This window comes from Phragmites australis, chromosome 19 (assembly GCF_958298935.1).
Source record: "Phragmites australis chromosome 19, lpPhrAust1.1, whole genome shotgun sequence".
In the NCBI taxonomy this organism is placed as follows: Eukaryota; Viridiplantae; Streptophyta; class Magnoliopsida; order Poales; family Poaceae; genus Phragmites; species Phragmites australis.
This window is the reverse complement of record NC_084939.1, coordinates 5,406,645-5,430,858: the sequence shown is the minus strand read 5'-3', so window position 1 is coordinate 5,430,858 and position 24,214 is coordinate 5,406,645. Positions and strand designations below refer to the sequence as shown.

At 47.5% G+C, this 24,214-nt stretch overlaps 2 protein-coding genes and 1 pseudogene across 2 annotated transcripts; 2 read left to right on the top strand and 1 right to left on the bottom strand.

The window, feature by feature from the left end:
* Positions 1-1,443: 1,443 nt before the first annotated feature.
* LOC133899939 (uncharacterized) lies at positions 1,444-4,626 on the top strand. The gene is made up of 2 exons (XM_062340983.1): positions 1,444-1,846; positions 3,745-4,626. The coding sequence occupies exons 1-2, from the start codon at positions 1,536-1,538 to the stop codon at positions 4,238-4,240; spliced, it is 807 nt and encodes a 268-aa protein (XP_062196967.1). The 5' UTR covers positions 1,444-1,535; the 3' UTR covers positions 4,241-4,626.
* A 101-nt stretch (positions 4,627-4,727) lies between these two features.
* On the top strand, positions 4,728-5,918 carry LOC133899940 (germin-like protein 11-1; annotated as a pseudogene).
* Positions 5,919-9,239: 3,321 nt separating this feature from the next.
* On the bottom strand, positions 9,240-15,952 carry LOC133899937 (respiratory burst oxidase homolog protein B-like). Its single transcript, XM_062340982.1, has 8 exons — positions 14,974-15,952; positions 14,714-14,870; positions 14,586-14,634; positions 13,142-14,286; positions 12,915-13,017; positions 12,730-12,809; positions 10,866-11,374; positions 9,240-10,071 (listed from the first exon to the last, which is right to left on the bottom strand). The coding sequence occupies exons 1-8, from the start codon at positions 15,614-15,616 to the stop codon at positions 9,962-9,964; spliced, it is 2,796 nt and encodes a 931-aa protein (XP_062196966.1). The 5' UTR covers positions 15,617-15,952; the 3' UTR covers positions 9,240-9,961.
* Positions 15,953-24,214: the final 8,262 nt, after the last annotated feature.

The following is a 24,214-nucleotide window of genomic DNA, read 5'->3' as shown; positions in this document are numbered from 1 at the left end:
AGCAGCATGGCTCTATGCCCACAGAGTTTAAAGGACTTAAAGTACTTAACATAGCAATACAACATGTCATCCCACATTACTACATTAGTCTAGTCATTACAACGAGGAGGAGGAGGAAGGATTACCAACCATCGTCGTTGGTGTTGTTGGAGAGTGCCACCATGGAGCCCTAAGCCCCTAAACCCAATCGCTCTCATTGTCTATCTTGCACTCTCGCTTCACTCTTGTTTTTTTGCGTTGCGTCTGTGTGTTGTGGCGGTTGGTGGAGTAGAGCGGAGAATGAGTGAATTGGTCTAAGATTTCTTGTCTCTCCTATTTTATATGGCATGTTTGGGCTGATGCACAACAAATTTTGGGCCAGGGATCACTAATTTCAGCTCACTGACTCCTAGGCCCACTGAAACATCCAGAGAAACAAAGAAAAAAACAAGAGTGAATATCATAAAATTACATTTTTTATTTAACTATCATAAAATTACACTTTTTTTCTCATATTTCACAAAATCACACTTACTTTGCATCACTTTATCACAAAACTACACATCTTTTAGTTTAACTATCACAAACTACACTTTTTTTCTCCTATTTCACAAAACTACACTTATTTTACATCACTTTATTAAAAAACTACACTTCTTTTGGTTTAACTATCACAAAACTATACTTTCCTCATCTCATTTCACAAAACCACACTTACTTTACTTTATCACAAAACTACACTTCTGTTACTGCGAACAGATCTGACAAGATAGGTATACGTGTCATACTTATAGGCTTTATCCCTCACCGTTTGCTAATATAGCCGACTACGTTATATCACAATTACTTATCAAATTAGCAAATCATACATGGTCTTTGGGCTCTTTCTCTTAGAAGCTACAAATCTGACGCGAGTTAAATTCTTGGACACGAAAAACTAGCGCCGTTGGGGTTTGTGTGGCACCATTTAGCTACCAGTTTTTCGTGTCTAGGAATTAAACCTGCGCCAGATCGGTAGCTTCCAAGAGACCACGTAGGATCTGGTAACTTGGTAAGCAATTGTGATATAGTTTAGCTAGCCACATCAGTAAACGGTGATGGCCGAAGTCTGTAAAAATGACGTGTGAACTCATCTTGTCAAATCTATTCACAGTAATATAAGTATAATTTTGTGATAAAGTGATGCAATATAAATGTGTTTTTATGAAATAAGAAATGAAAATGGTAGTTTTATGATAGTCAAACCAAAATAAGTGCACTTTTATAATAAAGATGTAAAGTAAGTGTGATTTTGTAAAATAAAAAGAGAAAATGTAGTTTTATGAGAGTTAAATTAAAAGAAGTGTAATTTTGTGATATTCACTCAAAAACAAAGACATCTTCTTCAATCCTCACAGCGTGGCATCATCTCAAACCGCAAAATCCAGATCCGACCGCCCACATCCCCTCAGCCACCTCACCGCGCCGCTTCGTGCCCCACTAATCTCTCTGGACGCCGCCGCCGTCGTCTCGCACTCGACGCGTACGCAACCGAGCCAAGCAGCAGCGCGTCGGCGATGGCGAGGAGGAGGGGGTGGGCCCGTGGGGCGGCGGCGTTCGCGGTGGTGGTGCTAGCGGTGGCGGCAGGGCGGCGGTACGGGTGGGACGGGGAGTCCGCGGTTGCGGCGTTCCGGCGGGCGCGGGGCGCGCTGGGGCCCTGGGCGGCGCCGGCCTACGTGGCCGCGCACGCGCTCACGCTCGCGCTCTGCCCGCCCTACGCCATCTTCTTCGAGGGCGCCGCCGCGCTCATCTTCGGTTTCCTGCCCGGCGTCGCCTGCGTCTTCTCCGCCAAGGTGGTCGGGGCCTCACTCTCCTTCTGGATCGGCAGGTCGAGACACCCCTCCTGATCTCCTCTCTTCTCGGCTGGTTGCATGCATAGTTTGCTGCGTCCTTGGATCGCTTCTTTTGTCTGTGCATAGGCGTCGAGATCTGGAAGTGCTCGATCTTTGTGCGTGCGATCTTGAAATTTCGTGGAGTGATTTGTGGGTGGCACCGATCGTGGGGGTCAGGACAAGAATGGCGAGAAGGAAAGTAGATTTGGGGTGTTCTGGAGGGAAAATGTTGCCATTTTTTTTTTCTGTTTCTTTTGGCTTTCTCGCGCCTTGGAATTTGGAATTCTGTAGTAATTTAGTACTTGGTTCTGTAGAATTGTAGCAACTGGGCTGCATTTGGAGGAAATTAGTGAGATCTAGGTGTGACCTGCTCCATAGCCTGTTGATGTTTATAGATGAGTGGTGATCTCTTGAGAAAATAAATGTGGGAGGAACTCCTTTTCTTGTTCTTGTTTTTGCTAGAAATTGAGCAGCTGCTGAGATCTGAAAGGCTAGTCCTTGACCTGAGGAGGAACGGACATTTTTACACCAGCAGTAGTCGGGGGTAGTAATATAGGAAGTAAGTCGAACTTGAGACCCAACAAGAGGACAAGAGAATGGATGTCGCTAAGAGTGGCAAAATAGTAGGCTGGAACTAGCAAAAGGCACCATCGTACCATTGATCGATTGTAGTTGAGTATGTCATTAGTTTTAGATAAATCATGGTCTAGGTTACTTATGGTCAGGCTCTCAGATGGTTGTTGATTGCTTGATGCAACGTAACACAGTGTTGAAGCCAGGTAACCCAAGAACACAACTTCTTAAAAACAAACAAACATTTATACCATTAATTAGCTGAGAAAAATTACTGAAAACATTTGGCAACTTGTGTAGTGGACTATTATGATCCTATTTGCAGATCTTTGCGGTAACAAATCTTCCATACCTATGTCTATCAAACCTTGTTCGCTCCAAAATAGATTAACTTAGATTTAAACTGAGCTGCTGTGCCGAAAGATCGAGTCATGTGCATGCTTTGGCTCTCTGCTCCACTAATGGCAAAACGGTGACAAACAAAAGCAGACACTGACGAGGATAAAAATTGGAATAGATCAGTCACCAATGGCATTGTGTCTATTAACGATTGTGTTCATGATATCCCAAGGTAGATTAATAGGAATCATACAAATGGAAAACAGAGTCAGTTTAGTAGGATATGGTTCCTCCTATAGGTTTCTTTGCTATATTTGAATAATTGAATTATATCTCTTCTACAACTCTACCTATGCCATATATACGATTATCCACACCAATGTAATCTGAACCTATCAAGAATTCAAGATAGCAGATATTTATCATTTTCTTTTTCTGTTGATTAATGTTAGAATTTCTACGATTTTCTCTTTTTCCCCCTTGGATTTCTGATTTTAAGATTTTTGCAGTGCCTTGATTTCCACCAGCTGTTTTTAATATGTATAGATGAAGTAGGATATAGAGTTGTAGACATTTTGACAATGTAAAATATATCATATTCTTGGGATAACTGAAAAATGTTCAATTCAGACAATATCATTACACCAAACTTAGTCTTGGATAATGTATAACTAATCAGGATGACAGAAGCCACAGTAACTCTTTACTTTATTCCATCAAAATAACACTGTACAGGGATTTAATCACTAGTGGTAATTGCACACTTGGACTACTCTATGGTGATGTTTATCGGCTAACTTTGTCAGATAGATGTTTTGGATTACTATTTTCTGTCGGTTTGTGTGGACAAGGCTTTGTGTTATAATCATTCACAGATCATAGTTGCCTGTTCTGTATTGCTTGTTTACACACTGTAGTAGTTGCTCATTCGTATCATCTGTTCTGGCTCACTGTCTGATGAATGTTTTCTAAATTTCTTCAGGGCAATTTTCAGATTCTTCACTTCAGCAATGGAATGGCTGGAGAGAAACAAGTACTTCCATGTAGTGGTTAAAGGGGTTGAACGGGATGGCTGGAAATTTGTCCTGCTTGCTAGATTCTCACCGTTGCCTTCCTACATCATTAACTACGCTCTATCAGCCACGGATGTTGGATTTTTCAGAGATTTTCTCCTTCCCACAATTGTCGGCTGCTTACCAATGATACTACAGAATGTGTCAATTGTAAGCCTTGCCGGTGCAGCAGTGTCCTCCACTACAGGATCTAAGAAGTCCCATATCTACTCTTACTTGTTTCCGACAATAGGTATTGTGTCCAGCATTCTCATTTCTTGGAGGATTAAGCAGTATTCTTCTGCCCTTGCTATCCCTGAAGAGCTTAAAAGTTCACCTAGTAATGGAAATGCCAACGGGGATGCTAAGCTGGTTTCGGTGCCATCTGAAAGTACCAACTCCGGGAAAACTAGGAAGAGGAGGTGACTGAAAGTATATCCCTGTATTTACAACATTGTGATGACAACCACGGCACGTGAGGCAGCTGCCGCCAGATGCTACTCTAATTTCCACTTTGGTCAATGGCCACAGTGAGATATGCTATCTGTTTCATGCCATTGTTTTTGGGCGTTCTACAGATACTGAGTCAGCTACCTTCTTGTTCCTACCTTTTGAGCTTCTCGTCTGATGATAGCGTAAGGTGAATTTGGTAGGAGCTCGGATGTTGTACACATAATCTAGAGTAATCTGGTGTTTTAGGTTTGTCTTGTTCAACTATATTCAGGGAAACCATTATTGTTTTTTCTCCATAATTGTATTGAACTCGATATGCACACAACAAGGTAAAAATCAAATGCTCTTTTGGATCATAATTCGATTCGGAACTGTGTTAGCTTTTGTGATGTAGGACAGCTGTTGGGACATTCTCTGTAAGCAGTTGTGTATGATCTCTTTGGCCACAATCCAAAGCAAATCATGCAGTGAACTCCAAGAATCTTGCACAGGATGCACAAACTTTGGTTGCACTCCTTTCCCATCACATTATTTAACCCTGGCTCTGCTCCTCCATCCTTGTGCCCAAAAATTCCAAAGAGATGAAGCTCTTCACTGCCTTGTGTTCCTACATACTTCTCCTTGGCTTCTATGCTCCAAAAACACTATCAGATAGTCCTCCCCTGCAGGATGTATGCCCCATGGCACCTCAGAGTGAGAGGAAGCTGTTATGGTTTCCTCTGCAAGCACCCTAGCACCATAGTGGCATCTGATTTCAAGACATTGCTGCTTAACCATGCCGGAAACCTCGACAACATGGTCCGGTCATCGGTGAACATCGTCACCGCCACCGAGTTCCCCGGGCTGAACACCCTTGGCCTGTCCATGGCGCGCACCGACATTGCTCCCAGTGGAGCAGTGCTCCCCCACTATCACCCGAGAGCATCAGAGTTGATGTTTGTTCATGGCAGCAGTGTGGTGGTTGGCTTCTTTGATACCAAGGGCAGGCTGTTCCAGAAGACCCTTGGCGAAGGGGATGTGTTCATCTTCCCCAGTGGTTTGGTTCACTACATCATGAACTATGGTTCGGGCCTCGCAACCACGTTTTCGGTACTCAACAGTCAGAATCCCGGTGTGGTTGGTATCACTCAGGCGATGTTCGCGCCTGATTCAGATGTAGTTGAGGGGCTAATGGCCAGAATGTTGAAGTTTAGAGAGATGGGAGTGATTGGAAACAGTACTGATGATTTGCCATGGACATTCTGATTGTGTGTTGACTCAACATAGTGATATAATTTGAATGAAAATTGATCAATTCAGATCATTGCCTGGTAATAAATACCATACGCTTTGAGACGAAGTTGAATAATTTCTGTAACAACTGTGGCCCTGAATCTGAACTACTAGCTGGGCACAGCACGAAATAGGACCAGAGACTTCTATTTGTTTACTCACAGGTGGCTAAACCTCCTATGCCTTGTCTCTGTATGACTATGATGTTGTTGCAATCTCTGCTATGTCTTTTTTTTTTGTTGTTGCACAATCCAATTTCACTTTGCAATCTTATGTCAATGGTGACGCGAAAATTGCGTCAAGCAACAGTCGCCATCCTCTTTGCTTCAGAATCACCAAGTTTGGCATTCCCTGGACTGCAGCCTTCCTTTGCCTTTTGCTTTACTCAGTGGATCTCTACACCATTGTTGCTTGACATTATCTCCTGCTCTTTGAAGGCGAGATCTCTTTTCTTTTCTCTGCCTTCTTTTTCACACCGAAAGCTCCTCTACCTGATTAAGGTAGACTACTAGCACCAGGCCAATGAATCATATTCACGCACTGCTTTGCAGGATGCTCTTGTAACTTTTTTTTAGGGTACTCTTGTAACTGAACTTGTTAATCATTGATGCGAACTGTGCTAAATTGCTACACGAAGACTAATCGGATAACTTGTTAGGTGATAAATTTTGAATCCCTCATGTTCTTGTCAGATGTTCCTTTCTGATGGTCTATTGCAGTATAATTATGCTGTTAATAATGACCAGTCGTAAAGAACTTGTGGAGTTATGCGTTTGCTTCTCGTTTCAGCTGACTCGGTTGCGCTATCCTTTTTTAGCTTAGTTTTTTCATCATTGACGTTTTGGGATGCAAATTATGGAGGATTTTCAAACGTCAGTCCTTCTTTAGCGACGTGTTTCCTCATTGATAGTGATGATTCATGAAAATGGCTTTTCTTGTTCTTACAAGGAAACAATTAAGGAACTTTTTGCCTGATGAAATATTCTACAAATCACTGTTTGATGTCAGAAACTAGCATTGCCCAAGATGATCCTGGGGAAATCTGTCAGTTTGTATGTCATTCCAATATAATAATTCTTAACCTTAGTCTTTGTCATGGGCATTATTATTTATACACCCATGATTCATTTATGAAAGTGATCACAAGAAACAATTGATCACGCAAGTACTTACCGCAAAGTCAACCTGTAAACTTTATTGCAGATTAAGATGGCTACATGATACTTCCTAAATTCTTTCTATTTGATGTTTCTTCACTTGTAAATGCGGGTGCACGTACCATCAGGATCATCAAATACGCCTCAAGATTGTTGCAAAACTTCAAAACATCGCAAAATATCAAAATTCAAATAACATTTTATATAATCATTGCAGTGTCATTTGCACCGATATCTAGAGACTTTGATAATCTAAGATAAGTAGATGTACCACCGGGTACGAGTGCTTTTCATTTTCCCTTATCGCAGTTACAAATCTTTCTTGTAAAATGGAATTTTTAAACATTGAAATCTGTATTTACTTTATTATCCTAGAGTTTGATAACCTGTCACACCCCATGGCCGTCGGCGGTGAAGACCGGGATGTGAGGAACTCGACGCTCTCACCTGGATAGCTTTAGAATGAAGAAGAAGACTAGAAAGGGGAAAAGTTTTTGTTTCTCATTGTATGGAGTGTCCACCACAAGTCCAGGTAGCAGACTCCTTTGGCAAGCTCGTCCACTTGATCAGAACTTGGGGAATGGCCGCGTTTCCTTTTTTACCAACCTTCGCTCAAGCACTGCCTATGGTTCAAGTGTATTGCTGTTCAAATCCACCACAGTCTGTAACTATGAATATACAGGAGCATAATCTGGGGTAAACGGTTTCAATTGTGACACATGGAAGACCGGATGCACAAGGCTGCTGGCAGGTAGATCCAGGTGATATGCTATAGATCTGATGTGCTCCAGAACTTTGTACGAGCCAAAAAAATGTGAAGGCCAACTTTGGAAAAGGGCGATTTACCACCGAAGATTGAGCATATGGTTGTAATTTCAGTAACACTTGCTCGCCAACCTGAAATTCCCGATCAATACGCTTCTTATCTGCCTAAAGTTTCATCATGCTCTGAGCATTTGCTAGATGTTGAGCAGCACTACATAAGCCTCTCTTTCTTTTAACATTTCTTCAACTATCTGATGCTGAACTTGAGCTAGATTAGGAGCACCAAAATTTGGCTCATGGCCATACATAGCCTCGAATGGAGAACAACCCAAAGAGGTATGGTAAGAGGAATTAAACCAAAACTCTGCCAGGGAAAGCCAAGATTTCCACTTCTTTAGAGTATCATGCACGGTACATCTCAAATACATCTCGAGGCATTGGTTGAATCTTTCACTTTGTCCGTCAGTTTGCGGGTGCTATGATGTGCTAAGTAACAATTTTGTTCTAGTTACTTGAATAACTCCTACTAAATTGCACCGGTAAACACTTTGTCACGATCGGAGATAATTGTACGAGGTATACCGTGCAATTTAACCATGGAATCCAGCACAACTCTTGCAACCTAAGGGGTCGTGAGAGGATGTCACAACAGTAGAAAATGTGCATACTTTGAAATCCGATGCACAACAACCAAGATGATATCATAGCCTTCAGATTTTGGAAATCCCTCAATAAAGTCCATAGTGATTTCTTGCCATGCTCCCATTGGAATCGAGAGTGGTTGTAGCAAGCCTGATGGGTGCACACGCTCCTGCTTTGCTTGTTGACAAATAGCACACTACCTTACATAATCCTCCATATCTTGTTTCATCCCGCGCCAGTTGAAAACCCACTTGAATTGCTGATAAGTCGGTTGCACGCCTGAATGTCCACCAAGGGCACTAGCATGTAGTGCGGCGAGTAGCCTGCCCTGTCGCCTCCATTTGTCTGGCCAACAGCAGTTGCTCGCGTGTTACTTGATCCACCGCGCGAGATGCGAGATCGTCCTGTGCCAAGAGTTGTTGTGTGGCGTCGATCGTACCCACACGCGCGAACAACAAATCCAGTGACTCAAACACCCTACTCCACCGTTCATCTTCTTTTTTTTTTCCGCCTCCTCCATCGCGTCCAAAACAAATTAGGTTTGAGCCGAAGGTTTCGAGGGCGCTGTCGCGACCACACCATAAGCTGAGCTAACTAAAATTGGGATTTACGGGATATCGAGTTTGCAACGAACAAGTCGGACAAACCCAATCTCAACCAACCACCCTCCGGAATTTTACAGCTCCAAGCCGATGGAATCCAGCGATCAGATGTGAATCTGATCCCAGCTGTCACACCCCGTGGCCGGCGGCGGTGAAGATTGGGACGTGAGGAACTCGACCCTCTCACCTGGATAGCTTCAGCACGAAGGAAGAAGACTAGAAATGGGAAAAGTTTCTGTTTCTCATTGCATGGAGTATCCACCACGAGTACAGATAAGCTATATTACATTCCCCTATAGACTGACCACTCGGGTCCATGTGACAGCATACAACCACTTTATAATAAAAGACTCACAAAAGACTCCTATGTCTTCAACGTGCTTATGCGCTGGTAACGTATTCGTCGAGTGCGCCTTGTCCCCTAGTTCTACTCCATCTACAACTACCTGGCTTAAAGCACTCTGTGTAACATAACCACACTTGAAAATTCCAAGGCATGCTATCAGGTATAGAAAAACTGCAAAAGGGAGGAACTGGAACCAAATAAAAAGGACACCTCTTTTTGTTATTCAACAATGTGTATGCCTTATAGCCTTGGACACTCATTATTTTGCCATATCCTGTATTCTGCTTCTGACGATGCACTACACAAAATACAATGGAATAGAATACTAAAAGGCACATAAATAAAGAACAGGTACCAAGAAAACAAAAAAACAAAGATAGCTACCCTGGTTGCTCTGTGGGCCAGGATGCAACCATGCTCATCATTCTCTAGAACCCTAATATGTCAGGATCACTCATCGGCTGAGACCGTTCATGGCTGTTGCCCACCAAACGGTGCTCCAACATGAACGAAAATGTGGCCTGCAGTTCCTCAGCTGATAGCAGCCACAAAAGGTGCAATTTATTTCCTGCATTGTCTCAACTTGCTTGATCTTGCTAGACATTGTGATACTTTTGACCTGATCAGGCCATCAAACTCTATATCATTCTACTTGATCAAATAAACTGTCTAGTCTAAGTGACACAAAGTGTATCATATCTGAGAGATGATCTGTACAAGGGCATTGGATTATTATTCTTCTAGAGCAAAAACTGATGGAATTTCGACCCAACTGTACTGTTCACAATCAAGCAATACCTACTTTGATCTACTCCCTCTACACCCATATATACGCTACACGTATAGAATACGGTATGTACTGGACTCGTCATACAAAAACTTGTTGAAGCACTTGTTGAGGCTACATAAATTAGAAATTCTCCTTATGGAATTCGAACTTTGTGGTGGTTTTTCTCGAGAAATCCTGCGCGAGTTCACGCAGCTCCTTTGTCAGGACCGGAGCACCACAGTAGAACACTCCTGCAACATCCAAGCAGCAGATATCAGTTTTGATTCAGAGGATACTGTGTGCAGAAACTAGGATGCTTATTGACCCTGTTGTTATTATCCCTAATCGGTAAACGGAGATGATAAAAGCATGCCTGATTTGACATAGTTAGGCAAGGGAGCACCTCTTGGATATATGTTAAGAATCTAGTGTCTATCTAACTGAACTTTATAGTATTGATTTTAGATACCCCTGCATGAGTATTTATCTGCATCTAGATTGACTATGCTCACTTTATTTTTTTGGTGGTTGTAATTGTCAGCATGTAACAATGATTGACTGGCCCAAATCTATAACATATTTCTCGCGCCACTGCAATGTAAAGTTCTTGTAGTTATCTAGCTATGTGTCTAGTCTAAGGCTTTGGTGAAATTTTGTGAATATCTCAGGCATATACACATCTCACAATTTACTTATCGGTTGTGGCTATCAGCAAGTAACAGTGATTTGTTGGTTTGGTCCCTAATATCATGGTCCTGTTCAACCTTTAACCACGACTAGGTCAAATTGATCGCAAGCACCTCAAGCTCTGTTACTGATCGTGCATGTCCTTGTCAGCTAGCCAGGTTCTGCGAAGAAAGTTAGGCCGGCCACATTGCACTCCTAGTTGAGCCTAGGCAGCATCAAGTTTGGTAGGGCGCTTCTTTCACGGCGAGTGAGAGAAGCGTGGCGGCATAAGCCACCGGCGATCGATCTCGACCTCTGTAGCTATCATGTTGGCAATGGCTGGAAAGGGAGGGCGAATAGTGTGATGGGAGAGACTCACCGACGCGCTGATCGCGGTGGTTGAGCGCGATGCGCTTGTAGACGTTGCGCCAGTTGGGCCGGGCGAAGTGGGTCTTGACGCGGGTGCCGGAGACGACGTCGACGCCGTGCTTGGCGTGGTTGAGCGACTGGAGCATGGCGATGAGCGCCGACCGAGCGTCGCCCTCCTCGTACACGCTGGTGCAGTAGTTGTGGAGCTCGATGACGCCCTTCTTGTCCGTCTCCGCCACCTCGTCCATCACGCCGCGGAACCACTCGAAGGAGCCCTGCTCCCGCGTCACCCAGTAGAAGTAGGCGCGGCGCGTGCGGAACGACGACGGCACGGACGCCGAGTTGTCGCCGCCGGACTCGAGGTCGCCGTCGAGCTGCTTCATGTTGTTGATGATGTCCTTGATGATGGAGATCATGGGCGTGGCGCCGATGCCGAGGCCGACGAGGAGCACGATGTCGTACTGCTTGTAGTCCTGCGCCGGCGCGCCGTACGGCCCGTCGATCAGCACCTTCGGGAAGCTGCGATGGTTTGCAACAACAAATCTTACTGAGACGCCGATGGACGACCAATGTAATGCAGATTAACCTAAACGGGAAATGAAAATGTTCACAGTGGCACAAGATTCACGACCGGAGTGTTGCCGGCTTGACATGGTCAAAAGCTCGCTCTTTTGTCGGAAGTAGAAGTCAACCATGCATGGTTCAGCAAATCGGAAAACCTAACCCGCACTCAAAACTCACACTTTCCTTTTTTTCAAAGGTGCAGATCGAGCAGAGAAGAGAATGTCCTTTCTTGCGAACCCATTTTTATGAAAAAATGGACAAGAGATGGAATATATTGGACAGATGGACACACACAACTGACACAAGCATCCTTCACCTTGAGAACGCACGTCTATATGTTAGTACTTGTGTTTCTCAAAAGAAAAAAAAAGCATCCTTCACCTTATTCCCAACCACTGGCCGTTTATTCCGAGATGCACACAAACTAACACCCTCCGGCCACCGTCCGTTGATCACCTTATCCTCTGCACCGGCTGAATCGTACACCTCTGCCTCGTGCCAGGCTGCCACTACCGCTCGAAGACAAAGATTGTGCAGCCAGGGGTCAACTCCTGCCCACACGTCTGAACCCTAAACACACACGCCGGCTAGTACCCAACCCAGACAGTTTGCCATGTGAAATGAGTCTCTGAATTCTTCTTCTTATTATTATTCTATGAAAAGAAATTATGTGTATTACATGTCTGAACCTGAGTAACTCTGATGCAATGTCGGCTAATTCTGTCAGTCAGCACAAGGCTCTCTTTTTCGTCCTCCATTGGAAGGGAAAGAGAGAGAGAAAAGGTGTCTAGAAGCTGGAGGTCAGAGAAGGTGGCTACCGACCCAGCTCTTGCCGGTTGACATGTGCCCATGCAGCTGCAGTGGTACCCGGCTAGTGACTCTAGGATTAAAATTTCGCAGACTTTTAACGAAATTTCACAAATTTTAGGGAAGAATTAAATATTTAATTTCGAAATTTCTTTTTTCTGATACGAGACTCACATATCAAAGGACTTTAAATGACTGAAATTTTACAAATTTCAATCTTTTCTCCCATGAACGAATTTTTTTTAAACAAAATTAACATGCAACCACCACGGCCACCACCCCGCCACCACCTACCCCCTGATGACCGGCTGATCCTGAGCCACGCACGGCGACCTCCTCAGGTCCCCTTCCTCATCCGACCCGACCCGAACAGTTCGCCGATTGTTTTTTTAGAAAGAAAATGCAATGGTCCGTTCGACGAAAACGCGAGGAAATCGATCGCACGGTGGAAACGAGAAGGAAATGTACGATTTTTTATTTTCATTTGGTTTGAGAATCCTCACCTCGGGTTGGTCATGGCGCCGTCGCGGTCGTACTCCGCCCGGAGCAGCCCGCTCTTCCCCTCCGTCGGCGGCCGGCACACCTGGAGACGGCCAACGAGCACAGCGAGCTGATCAGCTTAACAGCGCGCGAAACGGTAGCGGTGATAAGCTCCGAGAATCAATCGATGGCGAGAAAGGCACCGTACCTTTGAGAAGACGTTCTTGAGCTCGCGGGTCCAGTCGCCGAGCGTCCTGATGTGGACGCTCACGTAGTTGTCCTGCGGCGCCGACGTGATGGAGAACGGGTGCCTGCAGGATCCAATTCGCAACGCACAAAGTCGTCGTTAGCAATTGCACCGATTCACAGAGCCGTAATGTGAAAGCAGTATGATCAGACGGATGATCTGAGGCGTCGATCGAGATGCGTGCTCACCACTGGAATGGCGAGACGGCGGCGCAGTTGACGAAGATGTACTGGCCGCTCTTGTACCGGAACCCCTGCGGCTTGGAGAAGTGCAGCGACAGCACGTTGCCGGGGTAGACGGCCACCTTGAGGATCTTGACGGGGCGCACGCTGGACCGCAGCGCCCGTGTCAGCCGCTCGCCGGCGTACAGGACCATCGGCACCGCCAGGTATATCCACGTCGACTTCTTGTACCACTTGTGGGTGAGGTACAGGGAGTTCCCGTGCACGATCAGCAGCGCGTACACCACCACGAACAGGTGGTGCGAGTACCAGAACGCGTTGAACCCCGTCAGCCGCCTCAGCGGTCCCGGCAGCCGGAGCCTGCCGCGCCGGAACCACGGCGTGGCGAGCGTGAAGGCGACGGCCATGAGCACCAGCATCACGAGCCCCGTCCACCCCTCCGTGCCCTTCACGAACCACCAGTAGTTGTTGGGCCTCGGCGTGCCGAAGTACTGCGCCAGCGGCGCGTACGCGGCGTCGCTGGCGTGGAGCAGCCGCGGGAAGTCGCACGTCAGATGGGAGATGATGTGCAGGCCGGCCCCGATGGCGATGCCCACGGCGATCACCTTGTGGAAGTTGAGGTTGTCGTCGAACGGCACCACGCGGGCCACGACGGTGCGGTTGCGGACCCAGGTGATGGTGTTCCGGCACACGGGCAGCAGGATGAGCGCCATGTTGAACTTGAGCGTCTCGGCGCCGCCCTTGGCGACGCAGACGCAGTAGCCCATGACGTGGAACACGTAGCGGTGCCGGTACTGGATGAACTTCCACGTGAAGAGCCCCACGCAGATGGAGAGCCACACGAGCATCACCCACACGCGCCGCCAGTTGTCCTCGAAGAAGTACTGCGCGCGGCGGTACCACCGCCGGAGCGGGTTGGGCTCCGCCGTGGGCCGGAGGCTCTGGCTCAGCATCTGGCTCAGGTTGCGGCTGTTGGTGGTGCCGATGCGCACCGACTGGCTCGGCGCCTGCAGCAGCAGCATCTCCAGGTTGTACAGCTCGATGTAGCCCAGGTTGCCCGGGTCCAGCTCCTCCATGATCAGCCGCGCATACTCCTCCGCCTGCTCCTGGATCTTGGACAGCTTGTTCGTCGACGCGCTCAGCATGATGATCTGCTCCATCCATCCATCAGAAAAAAAATAAAATCTTTTTGCCAAATTTTGACTGGATCATCAATGACGTACTACCGATCGAATGCATGGTTTGACGCGTCAATCAGAGCCTCCAGAACGTGCTGTTCGAGCTAGTTGATGCCGGCGACACTGACGTGCAATGGCAGAGCATAGTACTAGTCTGGACTCTGGACTCAGAGTCCAGAGGAGGAGGATTCAAGAACACATTTCTAGGCTGTGCATTGCTGTTCTTGGAGCGACGGCCAAACGAACAGATGAAAGGGTGGTGGGGAAATTACCTCTTTGACCTCCTCCTCGGTGATCCTCCCGTCCGCGTTCTTGTTCACCCTGTTGGGTTATTAAGCCGTCATTAGCTGATTAATCGACAGAATGGTTAGAAATTTAGAGAGGTGTTAAGTGTTAATACATGTCGAAGAAGGTCTGGAGGCGGCTGTCGAAGCTGGTGTCGGAGATTTGGTCCCAGAACTCGAGCAGCTCCGCCTTGCTGATGCTGTCGCCGGAGATGTTCCGCCGCCGCGCCAGCGCGTCGAACAGCTCGCCGGCGAACTCCGGCTCCCTCATCCCTGCAAAACCATCCCATGTGCACCACGTGAGCAGTTAGTTCATCGGCTAATTAAACACGAATCAACCAGAGACTAGCTGAATTCTGAGACGAGGAGTTGTTACCGATGCACTGTCCGAACATGGAGCGTTGGAGGAGGCCGTTCTGCGAGAGGTCGTCGAACCGCTTCTCGACGGCGGGCCACCCGGAACCTCCATCGGCCCTGCTGATGAACTTGAGCCCCTTGAGCGCGTGCGCCGCGGCGGACTTGGACCGGTCGATGCGGGGGCCGGCGCCGCGGCGGTTGACGGAGGCGATCCTGCGGAGCTCCTGCGACACCTGCTTGATCCGCGACGAGGCGTTCCGGATGACGGCGTGGCCGAAGGACGAGGACCGCTTCTCCAGCGTGCGCGCCAGCAGCGTCACGTCCGAGTCGTCCCCGGTCCCGCCGGCGGCCGGCTTGACGCTGTGCACCGCCACCGAGTCGTCACGCACATCAAGGGTGATCTCCACATAGTCGTCGTCGTCGTCGTTGGCGCGTGCGGCGTGGCGTGGCGGGGGAGCGGAGAGCGGCGCGGACACGGACTCCGCGAACCGCGCGCTCTTCCGCGCCCCGGACTTCTTGCTCAGCGGCCCACTGTGCGGGATCACCCGCTCCCTCTCGTGCGCCGCCCCCGGCGGCCCGAAGGACCCTGCCTCCAAGATGTCCTCGCCGCCGCCGCCGACGCCGGCAGCGCCGGCGTCGGCGCCTGCCCTTTGGTTATGCATGGCCTTTTCCCCGCCGCCGGTCCTTGTCCAAGAAAGACAACACCACCACACGCTCCGCCCCCAGGAAACGCTCGTACGGAGGAGCGTCCGACGAGGCTACGGGAGCCGACCAGCGGCGGTTTCGTGAGGAGGAGGAGGGGGTGGGGGTGGGGGTGGGCGTCGAGGAGGGATGGGCTGGGATGGGTATGTATGGCGACGAGGGGCGAGGAGGAGAGGGGAGCTTTATAGCGCGGCACGTGTGGATGGGCGTACGTCTTTCTAGTCGGACGTCGTCGCCGCCGTCGACGTCGTCGCTGTGTGGTGCGGTGGGGTTGTTACCGAGCGGTGTAGCGCGGTGAGGTGTGGTGCAGGGGAGGGAAAAAAGAACCCGCGGTCAAGAGGCGGCCGACGCGGAAACGCTGCTTCGCCGCTCTCGTCCGGTCGTCGCCTCGTGCCGATCCCGGTCTCGTCCGTTCGTTTGTCTGTCCCCTCTCCTCTGTCACCTCACTGGTCGACTAGAGTCACGCACAGCTCAGAGCTGGGGCGCCATTTTCTCCCGTCGCCGTGTACGTATTGTGGTGCGGTACGTACGTACGTACATGTGTCTTTCAGTGCAGCGCGTGTTGCTGCTGCAGCGTGTCTCTGTCAGTGCAAATTCTGCTGTACAGAAAGATTTTCGTAAAACCTTATTTATGTTATTTATTTTATAATTTAATAACTGAGTTGAAAAGTAGATAAATAGTAAATACGTGTCGTCATAGAGTCTTTTGTAGCACCAGATTCTATCTGAAACATCCATTTCTTATATTTGATAATCCATCTACTAATTTTTTTACCTATCTTATATTTTTTTATCTATATTTTTAATATAAATCTCAATATATAATAAACCATATATATAATTTTCCCTTCAGAGCAAGGCCGGTGGCAGCGTAAGTCGCCATCGAGCAAGCTCTCGAGGGGGGAGCTCGGAGAATGCTTCCAAGTGACAGGTGTACCCTCCTACCGATCTCGCGTTGAAGGTTCGGTTGTAGCAAGAAATTTCCTCAGTTTTCTTTTCTGCCTCCGTGAGTATGTGAACCGAATCTAAATCGCTAGATTTTCCTCTTGCTACATACGTTTTCTAAAAAGAAAATAAAGGTTATGATCTGTGTCGAAGGGTGAATTTTATAAGCAGGGATCCGAAGGGACTTCTTTGAGATTCGATCGAGGGATAATTCTAAATTTACCTCGTATATGAAATAAATAGGAGTAACTGAGATGCAAGTGGGACGACTGATCAAATGCAGGAGGAAATAAATGCTCTGGAAATTTTAAACAGGTTCGGACCGCACAGAGCGTAATACCTTACTCTTGTGTGTATGCTATAAATGCTTTGAAAATATCTCTCTCAGGATCTCTTATGTTACAAGAATGTTTGTCTAAATCTAGAGCTTCGTGCTTCTTGTTCTTCGTCGGTTTGAGAGACTTAGTCGAGTTCCGTCCGTGCTCAAGCTCTTTTCGAGAGTTCCTCTTCTTCGGGGAGCCCGTCCCCTTTTCATACCCGTCGGGGCAATTAGCTTGCCCAGAAAGGATGGCGTGAGTTCCAAAACGCCATAAATAAAAAGCAACCATCATGGGCTGTAACTTGATGTTACGGAGAGGGTTGAAAACAAGCCCCCGTCCGGTTCTGTCGTCATCATCCCGCTTTTCAGCGGGTGCAGTGGGCAGGATCCACCGGGCAGCCACCGAGCAACCCCACGTGCCCGTCTGGTCAGAGCGACCCTGACACAACAGAGCGGCAGGCAATATGCCTCGAGCCCTGCGACGTTATCCCTAGGCGCGCCGGATGACGCACGATGGGATCCGCCGCATTAAATGCCCCCACGCCTTCCTGTCAGGCGATGGCAGGGACTGACAACAGGCATGGGGGGAGTGGTTGGAAGTGACAGTCCACGCGCTCTCTTAAATACAGCATCAGGCCTCTCATCAATTAACACCTCACCGCTGAGCCCTTGTGGGGACCACCGACGAAGGACTTCTCAAGTCCTCGGGGAACTATGAGTGCTCGGAGACTACTATTCATAGCCCCAAACATTCTCTCCCGGATATGCTCTTTTTTATCCTGGGGGAACTCGGGTGCTTGGGGACCACTGTTCATGGCCCCGAGCACCCTCTCCCGAAACTTGGTCTTTTTGGATCATCGGAGAGCTCGGCTGCTCGGGGACTACTCTTCATGGGTCTGAGTGCCCTCTCCCGGAACTTGATCTTTTGGACCTCGAGAGACCTCGGGGAGATAATCCCCGAGAGAGGGCGCCACGATGTACTCTACTGTCCTGGCCTCAGGACTCGGGACTCTCGGTTCCCGTGTCATCGACAATTTGATTCGCAAATCTCGGGACCGAAAGTTGTGTGTTAACTGGCTTTTTATTCAAAGGTTTGGATTTTTCATCAAGCAAATATTTTGACCTCCTTATTTGAAAGTTACTGACTTATCATATGTGCGAATTTCTGAGTCGAGGCCATAACGCTTGACTTCCTTTTGCAATTCAGTTGACTGTCAATGCTCCACATTAGTTTCACATGCGCCCGACAATGGCTTTGAGACGTTAGCATATGCGGCGATGGAAGGTTTGGGCCTCCTTTTCGGATCTGGTAGGAGTGAACTCCGGTTGCGACGTTTTTCGTGCTTAGCTCTGCTGCAGTGAGATGCCGACAGGTAGAGATGACCGGAGCTAAAGAAGAAGATTAGGACCTTCAAAGTTTATATGTGCCATTTGTTCTATTGTCAGGATCTTACATATCACAATTTTTATATAATACCACCCTTTCTAAAAAAAAAGACATCGGTGCATTTTCTCTAATTTGGCTCGAGAATTCTTCCCTCCGATCCAGGTCACCGCACAAATTAACCGAAATTAACGTATTTCCACGAAGCCAGAGAAACTAACACGGTGGTCCGTGCAAATGTCGAGAGCGCGTCCGAACCTCTTCCTCTGTTCTTCATGTGCCTCCTGGTGCGAGTACTCTTTAAGTAAGACGCGGCGCCGACGCGCCGTGCATGGCGAGTCACACCGATGGAGTGATGCGTTCGCACCGGCCGGGCAGTGTTCTTCTTCCGGGCGTACACAAGTTTCGTCGTCACGACACGGACCGCCCGTGCACGGCACGAGCAGAGCAGCAGCGTACGGCTACGGCCCATCGGTCCCCGGCCGGCCGGCCGGCCGGCGTGCTGGTTAGCTGGCCGGCTGCCGTAGACCCGACCGATGGCTCGATCTCTCCGGCGAAACCTTTTACCGGTGGCGCGCAGCTGCCAGACGATCGACCAGCCCGGGCGCTTCTGCCCGGCCGTACGTTTCTGCTACTACCAGCTAGACACCACCCGGCGTGCTACCTTTTGGTAACTTCGCCGTCGTTCCAGGAGAGGGGGCGGCGGCCGCGGCTGGGCTCGAAACGGAATGTGGCCACCGGCCGATGTTGACGATGGCCGCGGCGGCCCTGCGGGTTTGACGGCGGAGTAAATGAACTGGCGGTAGGTTACTTCAGGCTGGTCCGTCGGACTGACGGCCTAACGTAGCTATGAGCAGACGGGCGTTGGACTGACACGAGGAGGACGTGTGAAATTTGAGATTCTCTGATTTCTGAAGAATTAAAGTTACGGTGACTGTAAAATATTATGAGTTATTCAATATTAAATGGATGAATAAGATTTAATACTACAATATTTTACTTTTGTGAGAAGAGTGAACTCAGATGATATAAATTCGGATATGTGTGGTTATAGTCGTATGGGTCCCGAGGAACATAGGACAGGAGATTTTGTGTTCTTGCATCGAACAATGTTTGGTGCCACCGAATGTGCTCTCTCCTATGGATTTTAGGTTCTCTTTAGATTTTCTTCTTTTGCAACTTGCATAGCGTTTCTAACTACCCTTCCATTCTTTTTTGTTTGTTGTTTTCGCCTTATGCTCAGGTTTAAGGAAAAAAGCTTAGGTTATGTCTCTTCCTACCGTATTTGAATTTGGTTTGTCTTCACAACCACCCATGATAACCAATTGAAAGCGTTAAGCCTAGCAAAACGTAAAATCCATTAAATATAATGAGACCGACACGCAGATGTGTTTCTTCATCAAAGCCTATATAACACCAAATAAAAATGAGCACTTTTCAACAGCCTCTCTGTGCAAGAAAAAAGTTGCTTGAGTGGATGTTCACTTCTCTCTTCTTCTTTTTTTTGGCGAGGAAGTGGATGTTCATTGTTTTCTGTGAAATTCCTACGCATGTATAAAAAGCTACCGTATCCTACTGTATTTAATTTATCGTCTTGTGCCCGTGTTCCAAATGGCAGGATAGAATCAAATCCTCCAAAATCCATATAAAATCCCTTCAATCCTAGGAGACCATAAGTATCTATAGATTCCATAAACCAAACTATGCTCATAGAGATACCATTTACATCCATCAATCACAAAGAATAACTTTTTTATGTCGTCATGACAACAGCTAACTTAGGGGTGGAACAGGGGCTCTTTCATACTGCTTTGCAGTCAATAGAAGCTCCTGAGCCTCTAATAATTTTTTTAACATGGATAAGAGAATAAAAAAATGATGAAAAAGAGAGAAAGGTGAATAAGCCTCTGCTAGCTTCCTCTGCATCCGGACTAACCCATGACCAAGATAGTAATAGCAAGCAAACAGAGCACGCATAATCTCATCACATAGCTGTATGAAGATGAACCTACCCCAGTCCCCTGGGACGAGAATCCCCTGACTTTCTTTTAAGGGAGATTCTACTATTTACCACTGAATAAGTTATCTGTTCTACGACATGTCATTAGTGTGTCAATGACATATGGGTCCAGGTTCCACATGTCATTCTCACAATGGATGACATATCGTAGAACAAGCACTTATTCAGTGGCAAATCGTAGATTGTTTCTTCTTTTAAGCAAAGTCAACAGGAACAGCGCCCGTGATTTCTCCCAGGTTGTGAGCCATTGTATTGGACTGCTACAATATCTATTGCTATATTAAAATCAGCAAATGATTTCCATGAACAATGCCATGCTAAAGTCACGGAACTGTAGCACACCTAACAAAACTACTTGTGCCCTCTGTCAACCAGGGTGAAGACAGAGGAACCGGATCCGTCCCCAAGACCACTTGCATCACGTATATGCTCCCATCATGCATCACCTAGAGTTCCATGCATGTAGCGGTATACACACAAATGGGTACCGTCGGGTGCGTCTCCAACAGAAAGTGCCCTCTTGAACAGTCATTTTCCTGAGTCGCCGCCTCGTCGGTCGACAAGCAACAGCAACAGCAACACGTGCCCGGCAGATCCCATTGTTCACACCCGTCGCTGATGAAACCGCCACAATTCCCGCGGCCCAGCGCTGATGCGGGCGCTACTGCTTTGCAGCCAATGGAAGCCCCGTAAGCTCCTAACAATTTTTTTTTTTGTCATAAATAAGGAAAAGGAAGAAGAAAATAATGAATAAGAAAAAGATAAAGAGAGAGGGGTGAATAAGCCTCCACTAACTTCCTCTACATCCGGGCTCACCCAGACACGACCAAGATAGTCATAGCCACTCATCTCCCCATTTCTGTTGTTGTTCACCTTGAAAAAAAGGGTAACGAGTGCCTTTTGAACTGTCTCGTTCCCCTCTCTACAATAAAAAGGCGATACAGAGGCAATTTTGTTTCCGACATCGGGAGGAGGAGTACTGGCAGATCGATGTGGGGAGCTCCTCATAGTTGGTAGGGTTGTACTCTTGATAGTTTAGTGTTTAGGTTCCCGGCGGCATTGTCTGTGCTGGGGTCATACGAGCGTCGCCTCGTCCCAGCTTCCATCGGCAATGTTGTCGTTTCAATGATTTCTTCGGCGTGAGCTTGTGGAGGTACGTCTGTGTTTTTGGTTCGTTTGTGCTTGCAGGTTTCTTGCGTTTGGGGGATGCTCCGAATCCCCTTTTGCGTGTGTTTCGGCTTGTTTGGCTTCTGAGCCGGCGACGACTGACGATGTGTCTTGATTCGTCATCTTTGCTGCGGCTGAGGGTGGTGGGGCTGGTTTTAGTTGCTCGACACTTTAGCCAGGTACGGTTCTAACGGCGGCGGCCTATTTCTATATGGATCGAGAGGCGGTTTCGGGTTTGACGGTGAAGAGGAGAGTGGATCTGGACCTTTATACCACCTTCGGGTGGCATGCTCAGATTCGTGATCAGGGAAGCATAGGGTGTGCCTCGGCCGATGGACCACAACGGCAACTTCCTTCCCATCCTTAGGGACGGATCTCTATTGCAGCTCCTCTAAAAGCTTTCAGGCGATGGTGTTTTTCCGAGTCTTGGGTGCTGTTGACTTCCTCTGTCAGGCTCTGGTGTCCTCTTTGGTGGCGATGGAGTCCGGTAAGCACAAGTCTCTAGGGGCTATTCTGTAATTTTCTTTTTTTTAGGGATCTCTGTGCAATTTGGTTGGGACAACCGATCCTTCGTATCCTTGTCTGTACCTGTATGTGTCTTTGTACGTATTCCTTATCTCTTAATGCAGGTATGTTTGATAAAAAAAAAAAAGATAGCCATAGCCAGCAAACAGATCACGCACAATCTCATTGCATCACAGTATGAAGAATTGAAGATGAACCTACCCCAGTTCCCCGGACCACACGCATCACGTATGTGCTTCCATCACGCATCACCTACAATTCCACGCATGCAGCGGCGTACACACAGATGGGTGCCGCCGGGTGCGTCTCCAACAGAAAGTGCCCTCCTGACCAGTCCTTTTCCTGAGTCGCCGCCTCGCCGCGCCGGCCGACGAGCAGCGGCGGCGGCAACACGCGCCCAGCCGACGAACTTTCGCTTTGATCGCTTCGGTTCAGGCGGAACGTGCGCTCTGATTGCTGACCTTTTGCGGCGGATGGCCGGAATGATTGTAGCCATAGTGCTTTCATGATATCTAGATGGATCAAATGTAAGGCACGTGTGGCTGGCGACGCATGGTTGCAGGTCAGACCATCACAAAATGCGATATGTTTTCGTCGTGCGAGAAATCCGGATGAACCATTTTCCAATGTTTTCTCTTTGAACGGAATTTTCCAAGGGTTGACAGGTAAATTAATAAGCTGACCGTAGCTAAAAAGCACATGTTGCAAGTTTCACTCCGTGCGGTCAAAATATCGCCGTGACGCGATGACATGGATGTTGCCAACCTAATGGTTTATTTTTTTCAGCGTGTTGAAATATTAGGACGGGGAATGCGGCTTGGAAAAAAATAATCTCACCAAAAAGAAAGAAATATGAGGCGCGCAAGACTATATTTCTGGACCAAACAATGCTGATATCATGAGGGTAGCCAAACTGAACAACGCAAAGGCGATGACAAAGCGACCGTACAGTGCTATAGACGACTACACCTCATCTTTCGACAAACTAAACGTCACAGCATGCATGCGAATTGCCTTAGCCTTGAAAACCTGAAGAATTCAACGTTTAATTTCTCACTAGCTGATGCAAGGAATACTTTGCTGAATATTATCTGAATTCTCGCAAGGTAAGAAACCATTGAAGAAAACATGTTATTAGTTACGGCCCAGTGTCGTTATCTAAACATTATCTGAATTCTCAGTACACGTCACTAATGTACTATTAGTCACGGGATCAGTACCGATCCATCACTAATGTGTGGCCCGGTCGGAGCCCGGCCACAACCCATCACTAATGAAGGTTCATTAGTGACGGCGAGTGAATAGCCAATCACTAAAGATATTAGTGACGGGTCACATTAATATCCGTACTAATAATTCAATCATTAGTGACGGGTATATAGGGCACACGTTACTAAATGTAGTATACTCATTAGTGACGGATCGTTATATCCGTCACTAATATTAAAGTAATTAATCACGGATCGTAGTTATTACTATCACTAATGACTGACTCATTAGTGACGACTATCCTTATCACCGGTCATTAATTTCTGTCATTCCTATCTGCTCGACCACTCTTATCAGCCTATTTCTCTCTCTCGATCACTCTCATCTATGCTCACGTCCACTCGTCTCCTCCTCCTGTCGCCGCCGCCATTCTCATCTTGCCGCCGACGCTACTGCCATCCTCCCCCCTCCACCACAGCCCGACGTACATCGCTGCCCCCTCTACCCGCTAGGGTTAGGGCGATGGATCAAGGTAGTGGCGGGGGTTGTTGCCGTCACCATGGTGAACTTGGATGGATCCCGACAACTCCTCCATCAGCTCATGCACCATGCGTACACTACTCTCCAAGCGTTCCCCCATCGAGCACAATCGAGACCGATCATAGTAACCTCTTTTTCTTTTTCTCCCTCACTGTTAGGCTTATAGTAACACTCATTAGGACACAATAATTTAATTGAGTTTATAGTACATTAGGCTTAATTCATATCATCCTATCATGTAGGTGCTGAAACTGATCCTATGGCTTAAAGAGGTAATTCGTGTGATAGGTGGTACTGTACCTTTGGTGCAATCTACTTTAGATGGAAGGAATTTTGTGAAGCTATGTATCTGTTTTGACATACATTTAAGGGGAGAAAGTAGTGGGGATATCACTATTAGGGCATGTGGCAAGGTATCACTGATTTCGTTGCATTCCGGAAAAAACCGT

Bases quoted from the DNA above. Each gene is read 5' to 3' on its own strand.
- LOC133899939 (XM_062340983.1), top strand. From the start codon at position 1,536: ATGGCGAGGAGGAGGGGGTGGGCCCGTGGGGCGGCGGCGTTCGCGGTG. The intron at 1,847-3,744 runs GTCGAGACACCC...AAATTTCTTCAG, and splicing joins CTCTCCTTCTGGATCGGCAG to GGCAATTTTCAGATTCTTCA.
- LOC133899937 (XM_062340982.1), bottom strand. From the start codon at position 15,616: ATGCATAACCAAAGGGCAGGCGCCGACGCCGGCGCTGCCGGCGTCGGC. The intron at 14,635-14,713 runs GTATTAACACTT...ATAACCCAACAG, and splicing joins CTCCAGACCTTCTTCGACAT to GGTGAACAAGAACGCGGACG. The intron at 12,810-12,914 runs GTACGGTGCCTT...GGCCGTCTCCAG, and splicing joins TCAAGAACGTCTTCTCAAAG to GTGTGCCGGCCGCCGACGGA.